At 42.1% G+C, this 19144-nt stretch overlaps 2 protein-coding genes across 2 annotated transcripts; both read right to left on the reverse strand.

Moving 5' to 3' along the window:
• Positions 1 to 1132: 1132 nt before the first annotated feature.
• Positions 1133 to 11243, reverse strand: LOC146558775 (amyloid-beta A4 precursor protein-binding family A member 3). Its single transcript, XM_085247433.1, has 11 exons — positions 10971 to 11243; positions 8039 to 9044; positions 7663 to 7693; positions 7425 to 7570; positions 7107 to 7193; positions 5341 to 5517; positions 4088 to 4267; positions 3006 to 3218; positions 2227 to 2346; positions 1877 to 2017; positions 1133 to 1791 (listed from the first exon to the last, which is right to left on the reverse strand). The coding sequence occupies exons 2-11, from the start codon at positions 9029 to 9031 to the stop codon at positions 1720 to 1722; spliced, it is 2160 nt and encodes a 719-aa protein (XP_085103559.1). The 5' UTR covers positions 9032 to 9044; positions 10971 to 11243; the 3' UTR covers positions 1133 to 1719.
• A 770-nt stretch (positions 11244 to 12013) lies between these two features.
• On the reverse strand, positions 12014 to 16782 carry pex11g (peroxisomal biogenesis factor 11 gamma). The gene is made up of 6 exons (XM_085247487.1): positions 16577 to 16782; positions 14882 to 15136; positions 14334 to 14531; positions 14073 to 14251; positions 13455 to 13517; positions 12014 to 13341 (listed from the first exon to the last, which is right to left on the reverse strand). The coding sequence occupies exons 1-6, from the start codon at positions 16760 to 16762 to the stop codon at positions 13113 to 13115; spliced, it is 1110 nt and encodes a 369-aa protein (XP_085103613.1). The 5' UTR covers positions 16763 to 16782; the 3' UTR covers positions 12014 to 13112.
• Between the last annotated feature and the right edge of the window lie 2362 nt (positions 16783 to 19144).

Raw genomic sequence — 19144 nt, forward strand, 5'->3', positions numbered from 1 at the left:
TGGTGTTATGGGTCCAGATGCGATTGGCGGACGGCTGGATGCCCAAAAATCGGAAGATGGAGAAATATCTCCACTTATGTTTAGTGGGGAGTGACCCTGTTTGTGCCTCCTGCAGTCCATTATGAGTTCTTTAGTTCGGAGGGCTGTGCCACTGCATATGTCTGTATGTGCCGACTTCTTGAAAGAGTTGCACCTTGACCAGACGGTTCTGGTAGCCATAAAAACAACTTGTGGGATACTTATCACTCCTCCTAGCAGAATTGGTAGAGGTCGTTTAAAACGGTTGGTTTTCTGGAAATAAGCATAATTATCCTCCTGGAACGCCAAGCTGTGTCCAAGTTTCAACAGTCTAGCTGGTGATTTGAGTTGAAGTTGATGAATTTATTCCATCCACTTTCTGCAATGTACCAGTACCACTGGCAACAAAACATGATGTTACCACCACTACGCTTGACAACTGGTAGTAGTCTTAGGTTTGAAAGCCTCACCTTTGCTCCTCCAAACAGCTCAATCTTTGTCTCATCTCACCTTAAAGATTTTCTCCAGAAGGCATTTGGCTCGTCCATGTGGGCAACTTCAAATTTAAGTTGAGCTTGAACTGTCCATGGTGATATAAAACTTATGCCACTGTGGACACTGGCGTTCCAACCATTTCTAATTCATAGCAGGCTTTGTGTCCTTTCATCTTAAAGTGGCAATTTGGGTCTTCTTCCAGACCTCTGCAAAGCCATGACACAGCCAAACAACCTGTACTTAGAGTTGTTTAAACTGATGATCAAACCAGAGTATTGTCAAACAAATCCTTAGGCTAGCAAAGAGAAACTCCAAATTGTATTTAATCACAATTCTAACAAGAATAGGTATTGACCTTCTCAATTTGTTAGACATTGTAGAACCCTACACTGCACTTCTTAAAAGATTTAAGTGGGTATGTTTATATTTGACCCTTGTGGATCAGAGAAAATTAAAATTCAATAAGTCATTAGAGATATAAGCAGTACAATCATTCTACTCTGGAAAAAGAACACTGCAAAGAATTAATTCAAAGCCCAAAATTACCACAACATTTATACCTGTGATGAGTTTATGTAAACGTCTGACCATCAATGATTCAATAAAGCATATCAAGATATTTTCTTATAGATCATTTTAATGAATGTTGAGAACAGTAAAATCTTAAAAATATATGCATCTCTCTATCAAATAAGGCAGTCTCTTAATGTTGCATATCTGCTTCATGTTCGACACAGTCAGAGAAGCTAATGTATGTGCATGTGAGGGGCTGGAAGTACATCACAATGACAGCCACAGACCCTTTGTCCTGATTCAGCGAGGTCCCCCTCTTCAAGCAAATTTACCTCAGGCACACTGGTGCCACACGACAGGCTGGAAGACTAATGAAGTACAGTGTTTCTGACGCTGCTCACCACTAAGTACGTAAGCAAAGTAAAAAAAGCATTACTGCATCTCAGCTACTGCCTGAAATGTAAATATGTGATAAATACAAATGAAGAGCTATTATCTATCCCTGTCATTTTAAAATCGCACTTTCATATTCAGATGTTCTTATTGTCCTAAAAACATGCAAAACTGATCCGGTTTGCAGCTTTCAGTGGTGTCACAACAGCATGTAACACACTTGCATAATATTTTCAGTTTGGCAAAAGCTCATGAAGTTTGAATACTGAAGAATTTTTGTCCAGGTGAAACAGGAAGTGCTCAGAGAAACACTGGCTGCTCTTGTCCTGTTAACAGTCGATACGTTGAAGCTGGCATCGTCTTCAGGTGGATCTGCACAGACAGAGAGAAGTCTCATTTTAAAGTGTAATGAACTTGATTATGTTATTGTGAATGTAAGCATTAGATTACGTCTCACCTCCCCTACAGCGTTTGTCAGAATCTGGATGATCTTATCATGGGGCGTTGCAACGACGCTCTGCCCGTTGATTTCAATGATGCGGTGCCCGACGCGGATTCCTCCTCTCTCTGCTATACCACCCCGCATCAGACTGCAAATCTGCAACCCAAGGACAGAAAACTGCATGTTTATAGTTCAGAATAATTTACTTGTACCGAGTGCTACCAACCTTTTAATCCAAACACGTTAATCTCTTAAAGCTATCTGGTAAAAACACTGTTGTTCTATTGCTGGTTGCTGCAGGCTCAGCGCCAAGCTGAAGGGGTACGTCACATAATGACAGATGTGAAATATGGATGCGGACGTACAATGCCATCTTCCACGCTGAAGCCCAGCTGAAATTTCGGATCTGGTCTCCTGATAATTGCCATGGTGACGGGAGGACAGTGGACGATGCTGAGCCTCACATACTTCTTGCTTTTCTGATCCTAAGTGGGGAAAAAAAGGTGAAACAACAAAAAGGGAGGCGCAATCCAGAGTTAGAGCAGTAAAACTTTACTGAGGAAAATATGCAAACTATTCACCCAAGTGTACCTTTTCACCAAAAGTTATTTCTTTTTGTAATAACTTTTGTGAACGTTTACGACATGTTTTCATCATTACAAGCCTAACATTGGACATTTTATTGGGGTCAAATTGAAGGAAAAGTATGTGCAGAAAGGTGAAACCAGGGATTGCAGCACAATAAGGGTTTTATCTTCATTACTTTAGTTTAATGATCAGTGGAGGCCAAAATTATAAAGGAAACTAAAGTTGATAAACTGCACAGCATTAAGTAACTATCGTATTGTGTCTTTGATTAAGTGTTTCAAAGGTATAAACTTCTGTCAACTCGAAACAACGAAAATGTTTGAAACACTGAATATCAGCAGCAAGTTTTGCTTTAACAGTTTAAGTTGACAGATGCTAATGTTGGTCCTGTGTGGACCTACAGTGCCACCTGGTGATCCTAACTTGCATATACAGCACAATAAAGGCATTTAATCTGCAGCACAATATGTTTCTTTTGTTGTTGTTGATGCCTTTCTTCTCATCTTTATTATGACCACTGAAATTTGAAGTTTGTGTCATTGTGTGTCCTACTTACGCGGATGATGTTCTGGCAGGTGGTGATGGGCAGACCCACGAGGCTTGTCCCATTGATGGACATGATGCGGTCCCCGATGCTGAGCTCACCACAGCGTTCAGCCGGGCCTCCGTGGAGGAGGTTGGCCACCACCACTGTGGGGAGGATAGAGCCCCAGCCCGACTCAACCACCGCCAGTCCCAAGATCTCCCCCGGAGCCTTGGTCATGATTACCTGATCCACAGACACAGAGAGACTTGTAATATATCAGTGGTTGTTTTAATCAGAGCTCTTTTTTTTTTTTGGCTTGTTTTTTTTTCTCTCCTGCAACACCTTCTATTAATACTTAGAACCACTAAAGGAAAACCCCTGCACACTTCTAAACAACATGACGAGATAAGGAAATAATAGATGAGGTGCAGATAATATAAATAACAAACAGCTGTGCATATATAAAACACACACTTTGAAGTGTGAAGTCTGAAGCAAACTGCAGACCAGCTTGTGATGGGATCACACCTGCTGATCCCATCACAAGCTGTCAGACCATAATCACCCACAAACCCAGTCTTTGCTTTAAAACTCTGCTGCACACCTTTAAAGATTTGTGAATGCATCTTGCACGGTTCTGACTCTTGTGTTGAAAATACCTGTTCAAACAGGTATTTGCAAATTTGCCAAATCTACCTTTGTGCTACTTTAGGACAACATGATGACACATTTGGGCATTTTGATACATGATTTGCAGTAAAAGGGGGGCCTGCTTTGGAATAAATTGAACACGTTGGCTAATTAGTCACTGGTCTATCTCAGTGAAACTTTGAGCACCTTCAGCTCCACCTTTTAGTCAGTGCCACCATCTCAAAACCATACATCATAGCAGGTCTCCTTGTAAACGTTCCCTTTCACTCTTGCTGCTATCCTCCTGTCAAAAATCAGCCCTGACACTCGTCTCCACCTGCTCCACCCTGCCTGCACTCTCTCCTGGACCTTTAATTGGCTCTGTGTGCTGCCTTGGTTAGTCCTTTAACTACACAAGCCAAAATTATAAGTCAGCTGTATTTTGTGTGGGTGGCCTTGCAACCACAATCCCTCCTGCTTACTTCTCTGAGGTTTTGAGAGTCAGAGAAGTGGGCCAAGTCTCCGTTGTAGAGTTCCTGACTTTCCAGGTAGTCGCTGTACTCGCCGGGCCTCAGATCGCTGGCCTTGATACCGTTGGCCTGGAGGAACTGCTGGTAAGCCACTCCAAACGCCTGCCCGATAGCCTGGGCTATGATCTGAGCCTGCAAACAGGAGGAGACAGACAAAACTGAATCAGGGTTCAGCACTGTTGTTACAGTCATGTCTACTCTACATTTAAATGCTAGGGGCATTTGTTAAACTAATTTTTCCCTAGACTTTTCCTTAATCCTCCATTTAAATACTAACAAATCAAAGCAAATGTGTTCGTTTGTAAAGACAAGCAGCCAAAGGGTCATACAACTTGATACCAGAGCATCAACACAAAACACTATCTTTAATGCATTTTATCTGAATTTCTCTGAGAAGTTCTTGCTACACACACATATAGCATCTGCTGTAAACATGAGTTAATGAAAGTATTTTGAAATGATCTTAAACACGTTAAATAAGCTCAGTTTGAAAAAGCTCTGAGCAGACGCGGTCACAGCCTTCAGCATCCCAGAGCTAATTAGCTTCTAAAGGAAGCTCTTCCTCCCATTCAGTGTCGCCAACTGGGAAACTGGGACGAGAGCCAGACGGTTTTGACATTGAGGAGAACTCAGTGGTTGTCTGAGGAAGGAAACCAGGCCAGCCAAGCTGAAGCTGAAACTGCTGTCAGCAACCGACTTGGCAATTTAATAAGAGATGCAAGAGTGTGCAGGGCGGGAGATGCCAAGATACTGAACGCTACATCTATTTACATTATACTGCGCTGCCGTTTGAGTGAGGGTGTTCCGCAAGGACATGCGGTAACCAGTCTGTGGGCAAAAGTATGTGACTAGGAAATCTGGAAGAGTTCAAAGGGGCTCTGGGAGAGTCCAATGTCAATTTTAGCGATCTTAGACACATTTTAATGCCATATATTTCACCATGTACCTTATTTACTGCATGGTTAATGTGTTTAAACATGCAGTAACCATGCAGCAAAACTGTGTAATTAGAAATGAAAGACCAATATAACAATGAGGCCTGGCTGGACTTGTAAATGAGCTGTTTGGCCAGCAACCAAGCTTCCTGAAAAGCTCTGCTTGGAATCCAGAAATCAAAATATGAGTGCTAAGAAGGAAAGCATCATGCTGATTGCACACTTCTAGTATATGAACACCATATAAAACCCTCCAGTTGACTGACTCACATCCTCAGAGGAGAACACATGGCAGATCATCAAGCACTTCTTTGCAGATGATGACGAAGAGTTTGAGTCGGTGTCACCATCTTGCCCCTTACGTTTCCTTCGTGCCATCAAGACCACGATGTTGTCGATGTCAGCGATGTAAGAGATCATCTGCAGAGCGTGATCCATCATGGCTTCCTGCAAACAGGATATGACAGTGGTTAAGATAAGAAACAAAGACAGGGAGAGCGAGCACGAAGGTCTGGTTTGGAACCAGCATAGAGTTTAAACCTCCTGCAGATAGGTATTACTTAACATTTTTCCTCTTAGAAGCCTCTCTTGTTAAAGACATTTTTACAGAACTACAGGAATTATATGATAAAGATTGGTGTGTTTGAGAGAGCACATCCCAAAGGGAAGCCCAGGCCTTTATCAAAGTAAATTTGAAATTAAGGAAGTTCCTCATTCTGTGTCTTCAAGCAAAGCAGGATTGTCTGTGCACCCTCACCTCATCAAAACCATTTCTCCAGGCCAAATATGTTATCAAGTTAATGTACCAAACCACTGACCTAGCAGACAAACATACAGACCGAAGGCAAACCACAAACCAGGCGCCTAAGATTAATTCAGGACCGAAACTAACTTGGATGAGAATTCTGAAAAAATGAAAGTAAAGACTGTTGTTTGTTAACATGGAAGCTAGTGGAGCGTTCTTTACGTGAATCAGAAGTGCAATTTCCACAAATATTTGTCTTTGTTTTACATCAAAGTAATTTATAAATGCAATTTTCATTTTACTTTTTATGCCTCATCTGTGTCCTAAATGACAACTTTGGATAATAAACATATATCGCTTGGAAGTAAAAACACTGAATAAGAAAACCATTCATCTTCACATCCATCACTGCAGAATGGAGCAAATGCAAATGGAGCAATGACAGTAGATGACCTACTTCTACTCTCCTAACAATTCAGTAGAAAAAAAAAAATAGCTTCTACTAGAGGCCTCATATTAAATCACCACCCAATTCTATATTAAGGATTCCTGCAGCGAGAGCTCAGCTTGAATATGAACATCAAGGAGTGCAATGCTGCTTTGTGTAATAAAAAGTCACCAGCTGTGTTGGGTATGTTTTCAGATGTTTACAACCTCAAGTCTGACAACTTTTTAACACATTTAGCTAAAGTTCATTCTCTCAGAGTACATTTAGGTTTTTGTCTTCATGTTCCATGAAGCCAAGAATCAACTGAGCTTTTGCTGAAATCCATCATTGGATTTTAGTGCTACCAGAGACATTTCCCCAAATGCTTTATGCTATAAGTTAAAGACTGTGCAGATTTAGGGTGGAACCCCAACAATCTGATGACCCCCTTGGCGACACTGGGAATGAAAAAATCCCTTTTACCAGGAAGAGACCTCCTCCGACAGAACAATGCTCAAGAAGGGGCGGCCAAACCAGAACGAAACAGAGAGACAGAAGACAAAACTAATGGCATGCAGTAGTGATGTATAAAAAGGAGTGACAGGAGGCGAGAGGAAAATGCTCAGTGCATCAGCAGCGTTAACTAAGGGATGGTTCGGGGTCACCTGATCCATCATCAAACTATGAGCTTTAACAGTTTAAAGCCTGTTTCTGTCTCTCGAATCCAAACTGGGTGCTAATTCCACAGGACAGGAGCCTGGTAGGCCCCAGGTGGGTCTACAGTCTTAGAGAGAAGTGAGGTCTTATGATATGAGGAGATACAAGAGAGGAAAATGAATGTATGTGGTCAGATGAGTGCAGTACCTGCGTGTCAGTAGTGAGCACTTTGATTCTTTGAGTAGAAATGAACAGATCCACTTCTGTCATTGGTTGGGACTCTCCTTCTGGAGCCTAAAAGAACCACAGAAAACACTCTCATATTTAACCTTAGAGGACAGGTACACCACATGTCTATCCTTAACTTAATAATGACATCCCACCTACTTTAAAACAGGTATGTTTAATAAGAAAAAAAAATCCTTCACTACAACTATAAAACCAGATTTAACATCATCAACCAATGCATTGCACAGCCAGATCATGATAAAAGGTGCATATTTGGTTATTTTGTTTTTAAAGAACCTTTATTCGGTCCACAGCCTCCTGAGCCTGGGCCATACGAGCGTTTGTAGACGGGTTCCTCTCTGATTTGATCTGAGTGGAGCCAAGATACTTGGCACCAAAAATCACTCCATCCAAAAGGTCTTCAGGATCACAAGGACCAGGCACTAAAACATTAGCACATATTACATTAGATATTTGACAAATGTCAAATTTCAGTGAATAATAATAATAATAATAATAATAATAAGTGACTCACCATCTTTATATGAAGGCTGGTCATCAGCACTCTGCAAAGAAGGCACGCACAGCAAATTAGTGAATTTAAGTCCATGAAAAACTGAACGTGCTTCAGATAAGTTCAGTGATGGGTTAGCTGGTGGTAGGAAAAAAAAAGTATTCTGATTATCGTTTTAGTGTTGCTAAGAGACCAAAGACAGCTGAAGTCAGGACAGATGTGTGGTAGCTCTGGAAACCAGTGATGACTGTGTTATTTTTGACATTATATAGCTTCATTAATCAGCTGAAAAAAAATAAATAAAAAGCAAATATTGGATTAGTTAACTCATCATAACAAAAACGATGGATGACCAAACGTCTCCACCCTTATTATTAGTTTTAGTAACAGCACCAACCTGCTCGCTCTCTGCAGTAGCTTCTTCCTCTGGAGGCTGCTCTCCCAGCTTCATCCACACTGGCTCGGGATACTCATCATCAGGCAGTGAAGTGAGGGAGTCATCCCTGTGCCGTTGTTGCTGACCATTCCCGTGATGCCTCCAGAACCTCTGTGCATCCTCCTGGCTGTAGGAAACTGACACCACGGCGTCCACGTCCCCTCTGTGCGGCAGAGAGGTAGGGCGGGGTGTTGCGCCTATCTCTGTGCACTGTAGCATCCCCAGCAGGTCTCTCTGGTGGCTTTCAGAGAAGAGCAGCCCTTTGGTTTCAGCGCTGTCCTCTTTTATTGAAGAAGGAGCACATGCTTCCAGCTCAGACCGCCTAGAGTAATGATGATTTGATGGCATCCGATGACTGGGATGCGGCTCTTCCTCCATTAGTTGGAGCTGACTGAGCAGGGTGTGGATATGCATATGGTCTTCATCATTTGATCTCCTTTCAGCAGCCTCCTCTTCACCTCTCTTGTTCTTGTGGAGATCAACATCCCCCAATGTCACCACTGCTTGATCTTCCTCTGCGTCCTTAAAGCCCTCAGCCCTCAATACTCCCGCACCTGCTTCAGCCTCGTCTATCGATTTCGCCTCGACATCCTCAGCAGGCTGTTTAACGTTTCCGACAAGATCCAGCTGGTTCACGTCGACTGGAGTCAAAATGTTTTTCTCAACCAAAGGAAGCGATACTGACTCACCCAGATCTGCCTTGTCGAGACAGTCAGCTGAGGTGGGAAGGCTGGCATCATCCAGATCGTCTGCTGAACCAGCTTCGCTAGAGGTGTCTGACCTCCAGTCTAAAGGTGGAGGCTCGATCAGGTTGTACGAATCCAGATCCTCTGCCTCTGAACCTGGCAGAGCTACTGCAGCCAGACTGCTGACCTCAACCCCCGAGGCTCCATGAACAGGAACCGGATCACACAGCAGGGAGTCTGTAGATGCAGGGAGGCAGTCTGAGTCCATTCTGTAAGAAAGCCTGTCAGAGAAAAACTGGCATTACTGAGCTGAACAACTGGTGAAGTCAGAGATTTTAAGCCAAACTGAGCAAGCGCCTATCCCCATGCAGTTTTCCACACACAGGAGTGGATAATGGCACGTTGTTGAACCTGGTTATTAAAAAGCTGGAGGGAAAAGATGCTCATGCATGATTACTGCTTGTTGATTTTTCTTCAGCCTTCAATACAATTGAGCCTCATATTTGAATCAGAAAGCTTTTAGAACAGTTTGATTACAATAAAAATCTGAATTATTGATTTTTTTTTTTTTACTTAAAGAGTTTGGCTGGCTCCATATTTATCTTTTTATCCAGTACACAAATATTGATCAAAGCAGATCTGAGATGAGGGTCATTTTAGAGAGTGCAGACGACTCAGTTATTGTCAGTCCGCTCCAGGATGACGACAAGTCGCACCTTTAATTAAACATATCTAAGATATGTCACTGACTCTAAGAAATGCACTCCTGTACAAGAGGTCACATCCATTAAGGGTCAGATGGTGGAACATGTTCAGTGTTATAAATATCTTGGAACAGTAGCTGAATTTCAAAGCAAATTAAGAAAGCTTTATCATTTCTACACTGATAGAATCATTATGCCTTTATTTTTAATGTGCTCTTATTGCAATCTGCTTTATCCTTGTCTTGGCTCGAGGTTTGTAAAGGACAGAAGTGGTCCAACATGCTGACTGGTGAACCACAGCATCCCTGAACACCAGACACTTACAGTGGTTCGCCGATTTAATTTTTCTTGACGAATCGTACCCTTTCCATTGTAAGTTTCCGTTCTTCCTTCTTGATGATAGTTTTGTGTAAAACGACAATGTTTAAAAATAGCTTTGTTCCAGAAGCCATCACTCAGAAGAACAAATCATAGCGTTGTTACTTTGTGGGGTACATGGTGCTCAAAATTATTATTAGCTCTTGCTTTCTGTATTTTGTACCTTGCTTATCTGTTGCTTCTCTCCATTAAAATACCTCATGACTGCAGAGCAGCTCTGCCTAACAATACAATTAAATTATGCCGAGCCTCAACCAGACTCACAATTCACATGAGCTACCTCCAAAACACCGTTATTAAATATCAGATCTACACAGTGTGTTTATAGTTTCCAGGCTGCATCAGCATGAATGCCTTAGCGAAAAAGTATGCACCATCTATGCACCCTCTTGTCCTCATTTACCCACAAACACCGAAATAGAAAAATCCGTCTCAGGCTTATAGAAAACATCATGCACTCGAAGAGCATGCAGGCCTATAGTGCAACATCCAACAGGCTCAGGGAGCACAGTCCTTCACATCCATGTATCTTAGAAATAAAAACTATCAAACAACTATAAATAACAACCATGTAATTTATTACACCATAAAGATTAGCACCATGGTAATATCAAAACACACCAAACCTAATTTAATAAATGCCATATTTATTAATTATGGTCCTTACTGGTAAAATGTTTTTAATAAACAAGACTCGGGACTCGTCAGCTACTATATTTAAGTCTTTTACTATATTTAACATGTACGTGATCCATCTGGCAGTGCCGTGCATTAAAGAAAAGTTTATGATCCCTCCTTCTTGTACAGATAAGCACACAGATCAGATCTTTTCGACGACGCATCTTTCATGGCGTGAATAATCCACCGTTAGATCAGATAATCATGGCATGTTATTAAAAACACTGGCGCGGTAGTGCAAACAACTGACAGCAGGGTAAAACACACAAACAAGCGAAAATTATTTTCAGGGTGCGAGAAAGACATGAGTTTGGCTAACCGAAGTTAGCAGTTGAAGCAGCCTCAGGCTAACAGCAAAGCTAGCATTTGCTTAACAGCAGCAGTACTAATATTTCAACACTTCAATCAAAATATGAGAGTACAAGCGGCTAAAAGAGAAGTTTTCACCTGATATTTTAAATCTCTGTCGCTCTCTTTGTGTCCACACTCAGACTCCCGTAGGTGCCACGACAGATGAGTTGACGTGGTTTGGAATTTGAACGTTTTCCAAAACTCTGGCTTCGTTTTATTCTTCATACTAATAATACCGACACTGTTAAATTCAGCAATGTCACATACTCCGAAGATGAGACACTTTTAGTGTTTAAAGCAGAGTTTGCTACTCATTGTTGCTGCTCCGTCAGTTGCCGACTGACAGCTTTTATTTATCGGCTGACTCTGTAGTCGTGCTGCGTTCACGTGCTACCGCAGCGTCTCACATCGCCACGAGATAGTTTGTTCTTCTTTTAGTTTCTTCTTCCTCTTTTGCAAATTGTGCAAGTCTACACAAATGACTGGACCACGAAGGGCTACAGTCAAATTTCTAAACAACTGATCACAAACAAACCGTGTACTTTAACCAAATTAAACACACGACACTTACAAAAACCTAACGACGTAGAAGTAATTGGAATATTATATGAATGTGTTTATAAATACAGTTTATGCAGTATTGGGGTCTAATGTGGCAGAATAAAATATTAATCTTATATGTAGGAGTGTAGTAGTTACAAACTCATTTATTTTATTGTTCTTTAGCACTTGAAAGCAACGCTCACCTACGCTGACGTCAACGGGATTTACGTTCAAGTCCCGCTCAATCAAACGTCGAATTTTTGATCGCGAAAAAAGGAAACTTACAATTATTTTACGTGCATTTGAGTTTATATTTCAAACGGATTTTACTTAAACCGGTCACATAAGAGACATCATGAAAAGCTATTGAATTCAAGTGCTTACCCCCCCCCCCCCCCCCCACACACACACAATTTGGCCCATAAATGAATGAAATTCTATACAAATGTATTTACAGGAGTGCCTGGCCTTTTGGGGTTAGACTGCTGCCACTTCTCAGATCCTGGTTAAGTGGCACAAAATAAAGGGATGGAAACTTCGCCCAAAATCTACCCCCACGAGAACTTGTGTACTTTATTAAATGATCTGAGAAGACAAACAATTTAACATTTTATTTTATTTCTTGAAAAACAGATAATTTTGTTCCCATGATATAAAATTATATTACATTTAAATTAGCAACACATTTCAGACACATTCTATTTCATTTCACCAGTCATACAAACATCATCGTTAGCGGACAAAACCACATTCAAACATTTGGACTTTCAGTGGTAACTGTGTGGTAATGTTTTTGTTTTTTGTTTTTTTTAATGAAACTGAGATATTTCTCCAGTTCTGTGACAGCTCTTCAATGCCTGGGAAACTCATTAACCAACCTGGTTGATACAGTGTGAACTCGAGGACGTAACGCGTTGGAAAAAAACAGATTTAAAAAATGACTGAATGCGGGACTGAAGTTGAAACAGCTCAGTCACCACATTCATAACACGCAATACTATATTCACAGTTTGTATGATTCTATGCTATATTCAAAGCCAGGTTCGTGGAGTGTGTCTTAAAGGCAATCATTTACAATCCCATTCCAGAGTGCAGACTGGGAGAGGCTCCAGCCTCCTGGTGAAACTGAGCTGGATAAGCAGTTAAGAAGCTGGGTGGACGTATTCCAGAGTGAAGCTGACCATTAAACAGGAACTTTAAGGCTATGTTACCACTGGTGTTTCCTCAAGAATCAAACTGTGACCTGCCTGACCTTTCTTCTGTTTTGATGATTCTTTAGACAAAATCATTAAAAACAAAAGGCAAAGAAAAAAGTTTTACAGCAGAAGTTCCCTCTTGTTGACCTCAGGGTCGTTAGGGCTTGAATTTACTGCTGAACATGTTTAGTGTAGTGAAATGAACAGTAGAGCTTAATGATATTTCTCATGACTAAAATGTCCAAGTGTAAATCAAAAGCTACTAAATTGAATACGGGTTGGCAAATTCATCAAGAGATCTTTAATTACTCCTAATTAAGCACAAGTGCAGTGACTTTTTTTTGCTTTTAAAGCAGTAATAGGCCACAATTTAATTTATGTTCCTGTTGCTACAAGCTACAGGACTGCAGTTAATCTCCACAGACAGTCTGACTGGAGTCTAATCATTTTCCACTATTATCCATAAATCCGTCAGTCGTTTAGTGTTGCCATCTCTTCCTCACTCTGGTGAAGACTGTGTAGTGTCTGACTGATCACCGCTACCGGCATTCATCTGGATCAAACCAATCAGAGAGGACGTGGTGCCCATCAGCCCCACCAGCCAGTTAGGGAAACGTCCTGCCCACAGGAAGCCGGGCGGCATCCAGTGAATGGCGTTACTGAGGTCAGCCATGCTGCTGAGGATGGACAGCAGCTCCCCTCGCATCTGCCGGCGGAGCTGAGAGCGACTGCAGGAGAAAACGTGTGGTTTAACCTTTCATAACCGGTCAGTCCCTCTCTATGTTACTGTAACTGTGCTTAGAAACACACGAGACAACAGAAAGAAAACTGAATCAAATACCTGTTTCTGCCTTCGTGCCTCTTCTTCAGCTTCTTCCTCAGCAGCAGAAGAACTCGGAGCGATCTAGAGGACAAATGATTCACATCGTACATCAACTCACACTGCAAGGGTTTGATGTCTGCTTCAGTGCTCAGACTTAAAACATGCTTCACAGGTTTCTCTAAAAACTGCATGAAATAACAGATGAGATAAAAAAGAAAGAGGGTCTGGAAAATAAACAAAGCTCTAAGCTGAGGAAAAAAAGAGATGGGATAATGAAATTAAGGAGTTTCTGGTCATTATGTAAGTAGGACGTAGAAGTGCTTGACTTAATCTCTCTCTGACTTTCCTCTCACATCCCCCTCCCCTTTCAGTTCCCACTGAAGATTTATGGATTTGAAAAAGGCACAAATTCACCAGAAAAAGGGCTAACACAGAGAGACAGATACGGGCTGCTTGTCTATGCATGTTCTTTAAAGGAGCTCTGGCCAGCAGATGTCCTGCATATGTTACATTTACAGGTGCAGAAAAACTACATAAGACTCCTTCTTTCTGGCCTTTAAAAAACAAAAATAAGAAAAGCATGCCATAAAGGCAGCATTAGAAAAGTAATGTATGGATGTGAACAGGTGATCTCACCTGAGGATTCCCAGCAGCAGTGAGGTTCCCCACAGCACTGTGCTGAACAGCCACCACTTATCGGACTTCACTCTGATGAGCTCAGCGTCGGCGGCCCAGGCGATGTGTTCACAGGGGTAGTACAGCTGGTCCGCTACGTTGTTCAGCACGGATATCCAGCGCACGGCCGCGTCCTCCTCCTTGGAAAGACGTGCAACAAGCGTTACAGTGGGATTTACAGGCTAGCACAGAGTGATGCAGTGCATACGCTGTGTGAATCACCCCATTTCCAAACCCGTAGCTGTGGGAGTAGGCCAGCATGGAGAGGTCATCGAACAACCTGAGCACCGTCCTGCAGTGACTGAGCTGAGCAGAAAACAGCAGCAGGCTTTTCCCGAGCCGCTGGGACCGGACATCTGCCTCTGCTCTCCGGGAAAGAACTCCTCCAACCAGCTGGGATCCATAACACACTGTCCTGATCTGCAAAGAAGACAAACAGAGACTTGTGGGTAGCTTTTTATTATTATTATTATTTAAAATCAGAAAGGACATTTTATTGTCAGAGATTTAGTGAATGTGTGGACTTCAGGCAGACATACTTTACTAGGCTGATGCTTTAATTTTAACTAACACAGAGCATGTTTGCTCATTGCTCTTAAGTAATGTAACAACACCAAATATGAGCAGTTTCTATAGAACCACAGTCTAGTACTTACATATCAGTCTCCACTTGGCATCCACTTCGTAAGCGTGTAACCACTGTTTTTATTAATGGTTTATACCGAGTGAAACACTTTAAACAGATACAATGTGACCGAGTGAATACTCACGACTTTATCTCTGCCTCTGTAGGACTCCAGCAGCTGCACCAGAGACTCCAGAGACCGCTGCATGTCTGCTCCGCTCTGTCGAAGCGCTGCTAGATTTATAAGAAAGTCTATTAGGCCAACACCATCTCCAGTTAGATTTGCTGTTTTTGCTCGTGATCTGTTCCCCCAGCTGGACTTTGAAACAGGAAGCACCCAAAGCAGACTCAAGTAGAAGATCGTCGATTCAATCGAGCGTCTCCTTCGTCCGGCCAGGAGCTGGAATTGATTATAAATAAATAAATAAATAAATAAATAAATAAATAAATAAATAAATAAATAAATAAATAAATGGTGTGTGTGGGGGGGTGGGGCTGCAGTGTTGGGAAGGTTACTTTTAAAATGTATTCCATTACAGAATACAGAATACATGCCCCAAAATGTATTCTGTAACCTATTCCGTTACGTTATTCAATGACAGTAACGTATTCTGAATACTTTGGATTACTTAATATATTGTGGCGAGTTCAGACAAGGAGGAGACGGAGGTATCGTTTGGTCTTGCTTCCCGTGAGCTAGCCAGGGAGCACAGCCGTTTATTACATTTGCAGAAGAACACACTGCCACTAGCTAACTGCTCAGCGCGGCAACCACAACACACATAGGGCGCCCTCTGACCCCGGAAGGACACACCGTCGCAGCGAGAGGGCGTCACCCGTCACCATGGCAACATACACAAAACATAACTGTACAAGCAGAACCCCGAACAGCCCTGACCCGCTACAATATTATCATGCTTTTTACAACAACGTGAATGTACTATTGCTGTGTGATTTATTACTATTACTGAAGGTCCGCGACTCCGAACTGTAGTAAAGGGACCTCTGACTAATGCTGGGCTCACACTGTGCGATTTTTGGCCCATTTTGGCGATCGGCCCGATTTTGGCCTTCATCGTGCGTCGTGCATCGTGTAGTATACGTGGGGTAACGAGAAGCGATTGACACCTCACGACCAGCTCCCGATCATCAATCGCTTGGTCGTGAGGGTGTCACCGCAGTTTGCCACACTGCGCACGCGCAAACACAAATGTCAGCGAAAAAGACGGCGTAGCACGGCAGTGCAGCGTGTGATCTGGACACAAGCGATGGAGGCACAACCTGTAGAACCATCCGAGCCCTTTCGATGTGGCCTCACAAAATTATCACGACCACAACAACCGTGAAAATAGTTGGATCGACACTGCTGCTCAATCACAGCTGCCTGACCAATGTTTTTCATTAGCAATTTAGCAAAGTTGATGGTGGTGGTGTGTCTGTGTGAGTGAAAGACGGAGAGGGAGAGCGAGCGACAGAATTTCTGTTATAACCTTCATTTTTATGGACGCACAGTGTGAGCACTCAGGTCGCATCAGAGCATCGGGCCGTATATTGTGAGACCCTGCATCGTGACCTATGAACTTCTAACCCCTGCGAGTCAATCGTACAGTTTGAGCAGGAGCTGAATCGCGCGACTGAAAAAATCGCACAGTGTAAGCCCAGCATAATACGGCGGGGTCCCTGTCGGCTGGTAGCCGAAAAATAGCTCTACTTTGTTGTGTGGGTCAACTTTTCTTGCGACAGACAGAGAGAGGCGTTGAAAGACTGCTCCAACGGAACTTGTTGTTTTCGGAGGAAAACACGAACACGGTGTACAGTCGAGTCTTAATAGCTTACTTACAACTGGGCTCGTCAGGCACTCTTCTTGGCTGCAGTGGTTATTATTATATTTACATGCTTCCAGCTCCCGTTTTTGCTCGATGACTGCTCGTACCTTTCCACTCCCCTTTTTCTCCCTCCTCGCGCTCACAGACACATAACGTGTATGGCAGTCCATTCTCCCTGCAGCACGGACTACACTGAACATGATGCTACATTCTTTAGAGCTATGCTTGTAGCATTCTGCCTGTTAGCTTAGCACAACAACAACAACAACGAAAAGGCGCTCTCTCACCCAGGAAACACACAGTCGCAGAGAGAGAGAGCGTCGCCCTGTAACCATGGCAACCGTAACGCTGCCGCCTGGAACAAAAGAACGTAGCTGTCAAACAAAACCCAAACAGTCCTGACCCGCGACAAAATGAAACAGGAAAGTACCCCAGTGTATTCCATTTATTTCAACAAAGTAACTGTATTCTGAATACCACCTTTTTAAACGGTAACTGTAACGGAATACAGTTACTCATATTTTGTATTCTAAATACGTAACGGCGGTACATGTATTCCGTTACTCCCCAACACTGTGGGGCTGACACAATGTTATGCTGTGGATTAATGTCAAATGTAAATATACTAAATGTCTGCAAATATGCAAATCAAATTAAAATCATTTTCTTTAAAGTAGCACACTTAAGTAAAAGCAAGTACAACCACCACGAAACATTTAAACATATCTATCTATCTATCTATCTATCTATCTATCTATCTATCTATCTATCTATCTATCTATCTATCTATCTATCTATCTATCTATCTATCTATCTATCTATCTATCTATCTATCTATCTATCTATCTATCTATCTATATGTGATATATTACAGTACTGTAATTATATTTTTGTTTCTGCAATGGTTAATCCACTTGCACGTGCAAGCTCTAATTGAAATTTTATTTTTAACGATAAAATATTATTATAGTTATTATCCATGAATTTTCAAATTTACAGTTTTACAAAAACCAACCAAACCAAAAAAAACCCAAAACAAAACGAAGAAGCGTGAAATAAAGTAAAGCACAACATTATTGCTGTTTTGATGAAGAAATTAAAGTTACTTACTTTCATTGCTGAACATTGTTAGGATGCCTGGGTCGTTGACCCAGGGTTTTGAGTTTATTGTGTTTTTCTCAGTCGCTTTGGTGCGTTTCTTAGAACACCATTAACATTTGCACAGCAGTTAGTGCATTTCCCAAAACAATTAGTGCAAACCGCAAAACCTAGTGGATAGCCTGCAAAAGCACGTCACATGCACAGAATTGATTATCCATACCTCAAAAGCAAGTATCCATGTCAATGAAACTGTCAGTGCCATCAAAATGAAAAGTCTTGACACCATCTTTATGAACAAGATAGTCAAATGGCATTGTCATGTTTCCACTATGACAGTTTATAATTTCAGTGTTTCCCATTGCAAAAACAATTGGTGACACCTGAAAATGCTGACGACAGCACTATGGCCTACCTGTACAGCCATCTGAAATGTGCAGTAAAGTTACTGTAGATGTTATGGGAGTCTTGGGAGTAACTGAGACACTGAATACGTACGTTTCACATTTCCATTGTGTAGAAGTGTTTGTAATCCTACAGAATTGTGCAAAAGAAAAATATGCTACAGTCACTTGTTCACTGTAGAATACATGTAAACATAAAATCACCCATTTGGTAGAGCTGTGCACTAATGTGAACAATAAACAGCACATGTAACAGTACAGTAAATCATTCTTGCACATCCAGACGTTCCTGTCTGTCTGGCCACATATTTTCATCTACATCACAACAGATGTTATCCCTCACAATGCAGCGAGGAAAGTATCTCCTGGAGTGGCGAACCCATCCTCTGCAGGACCCTGCTGTGATGTCGTCACATGCTGCATCCATGGCTGCTAGCAGGGCCATTTGCTCATGTGGATTTCATTTTTCTTGAGTACTCTGTCAATTGTTGAAATTGAAACAGATTCAATATTGCCAAATACCGTGTAATTCTCTATGACAGCGCTTTGTATGTCTCTCAGCTTTATTGCATTGTTTGCAATGACCATTGCACAAATGGCTTCTTCTTGCTGTGGGGTAAAAAGGGGCCCTCTTCCGCCTCCGTGAGGTTGTCTTACAATCCTATGTGGTGCAGAGTGAACTTTTTGTGAAATTGCAAATACAGTACAGTAACATGTGATGTGTCTGAGATGGCACAGTACAGTACAGTGTATTACTGTTTGCATACCTGTTTTCCCTACAGAATGTTTGAATGATTGAACTGACAGTAGTTCTTCCAATATTGGGTTGCACTCTTCGACCAGCCTCCTCCATGGTGAGGCCGTGATTGACAACATGGTCCACAATTGTAGCCCTTATTTCATTAGGAATCCGCCTATATCTGCCTCTTCTCCCTCTTCCCCTTCCCCTTCCTCCCCCCATCCTCACCCCTCTTCCACGGTGCTGACCTTCCATTTTGTGTCACAGAAGTGTAGAAATGGTACACACTAGCTCCTGCGCAGTTTATATATGCTTGCCAATTGGGGATTCACAGGATTCAT

The sequence above is a fragment of the Mchenga conophoros genome, linkage group LG15 (assembly GCF_057382185.1).
Source record: "Mchenga conophoros isolate Kocher_MC1m ecotype Shallow Benthic linkage group LG15, M_conophoros_male_GT1.1, whole genome shotgun sequence".
Taxonomy (NCBI): Eukaryota; Metazoa; Chordata; class Actinopteri; order Cichliformes; family Cichlidae; genus Mchenga; species Mchenga conophoros.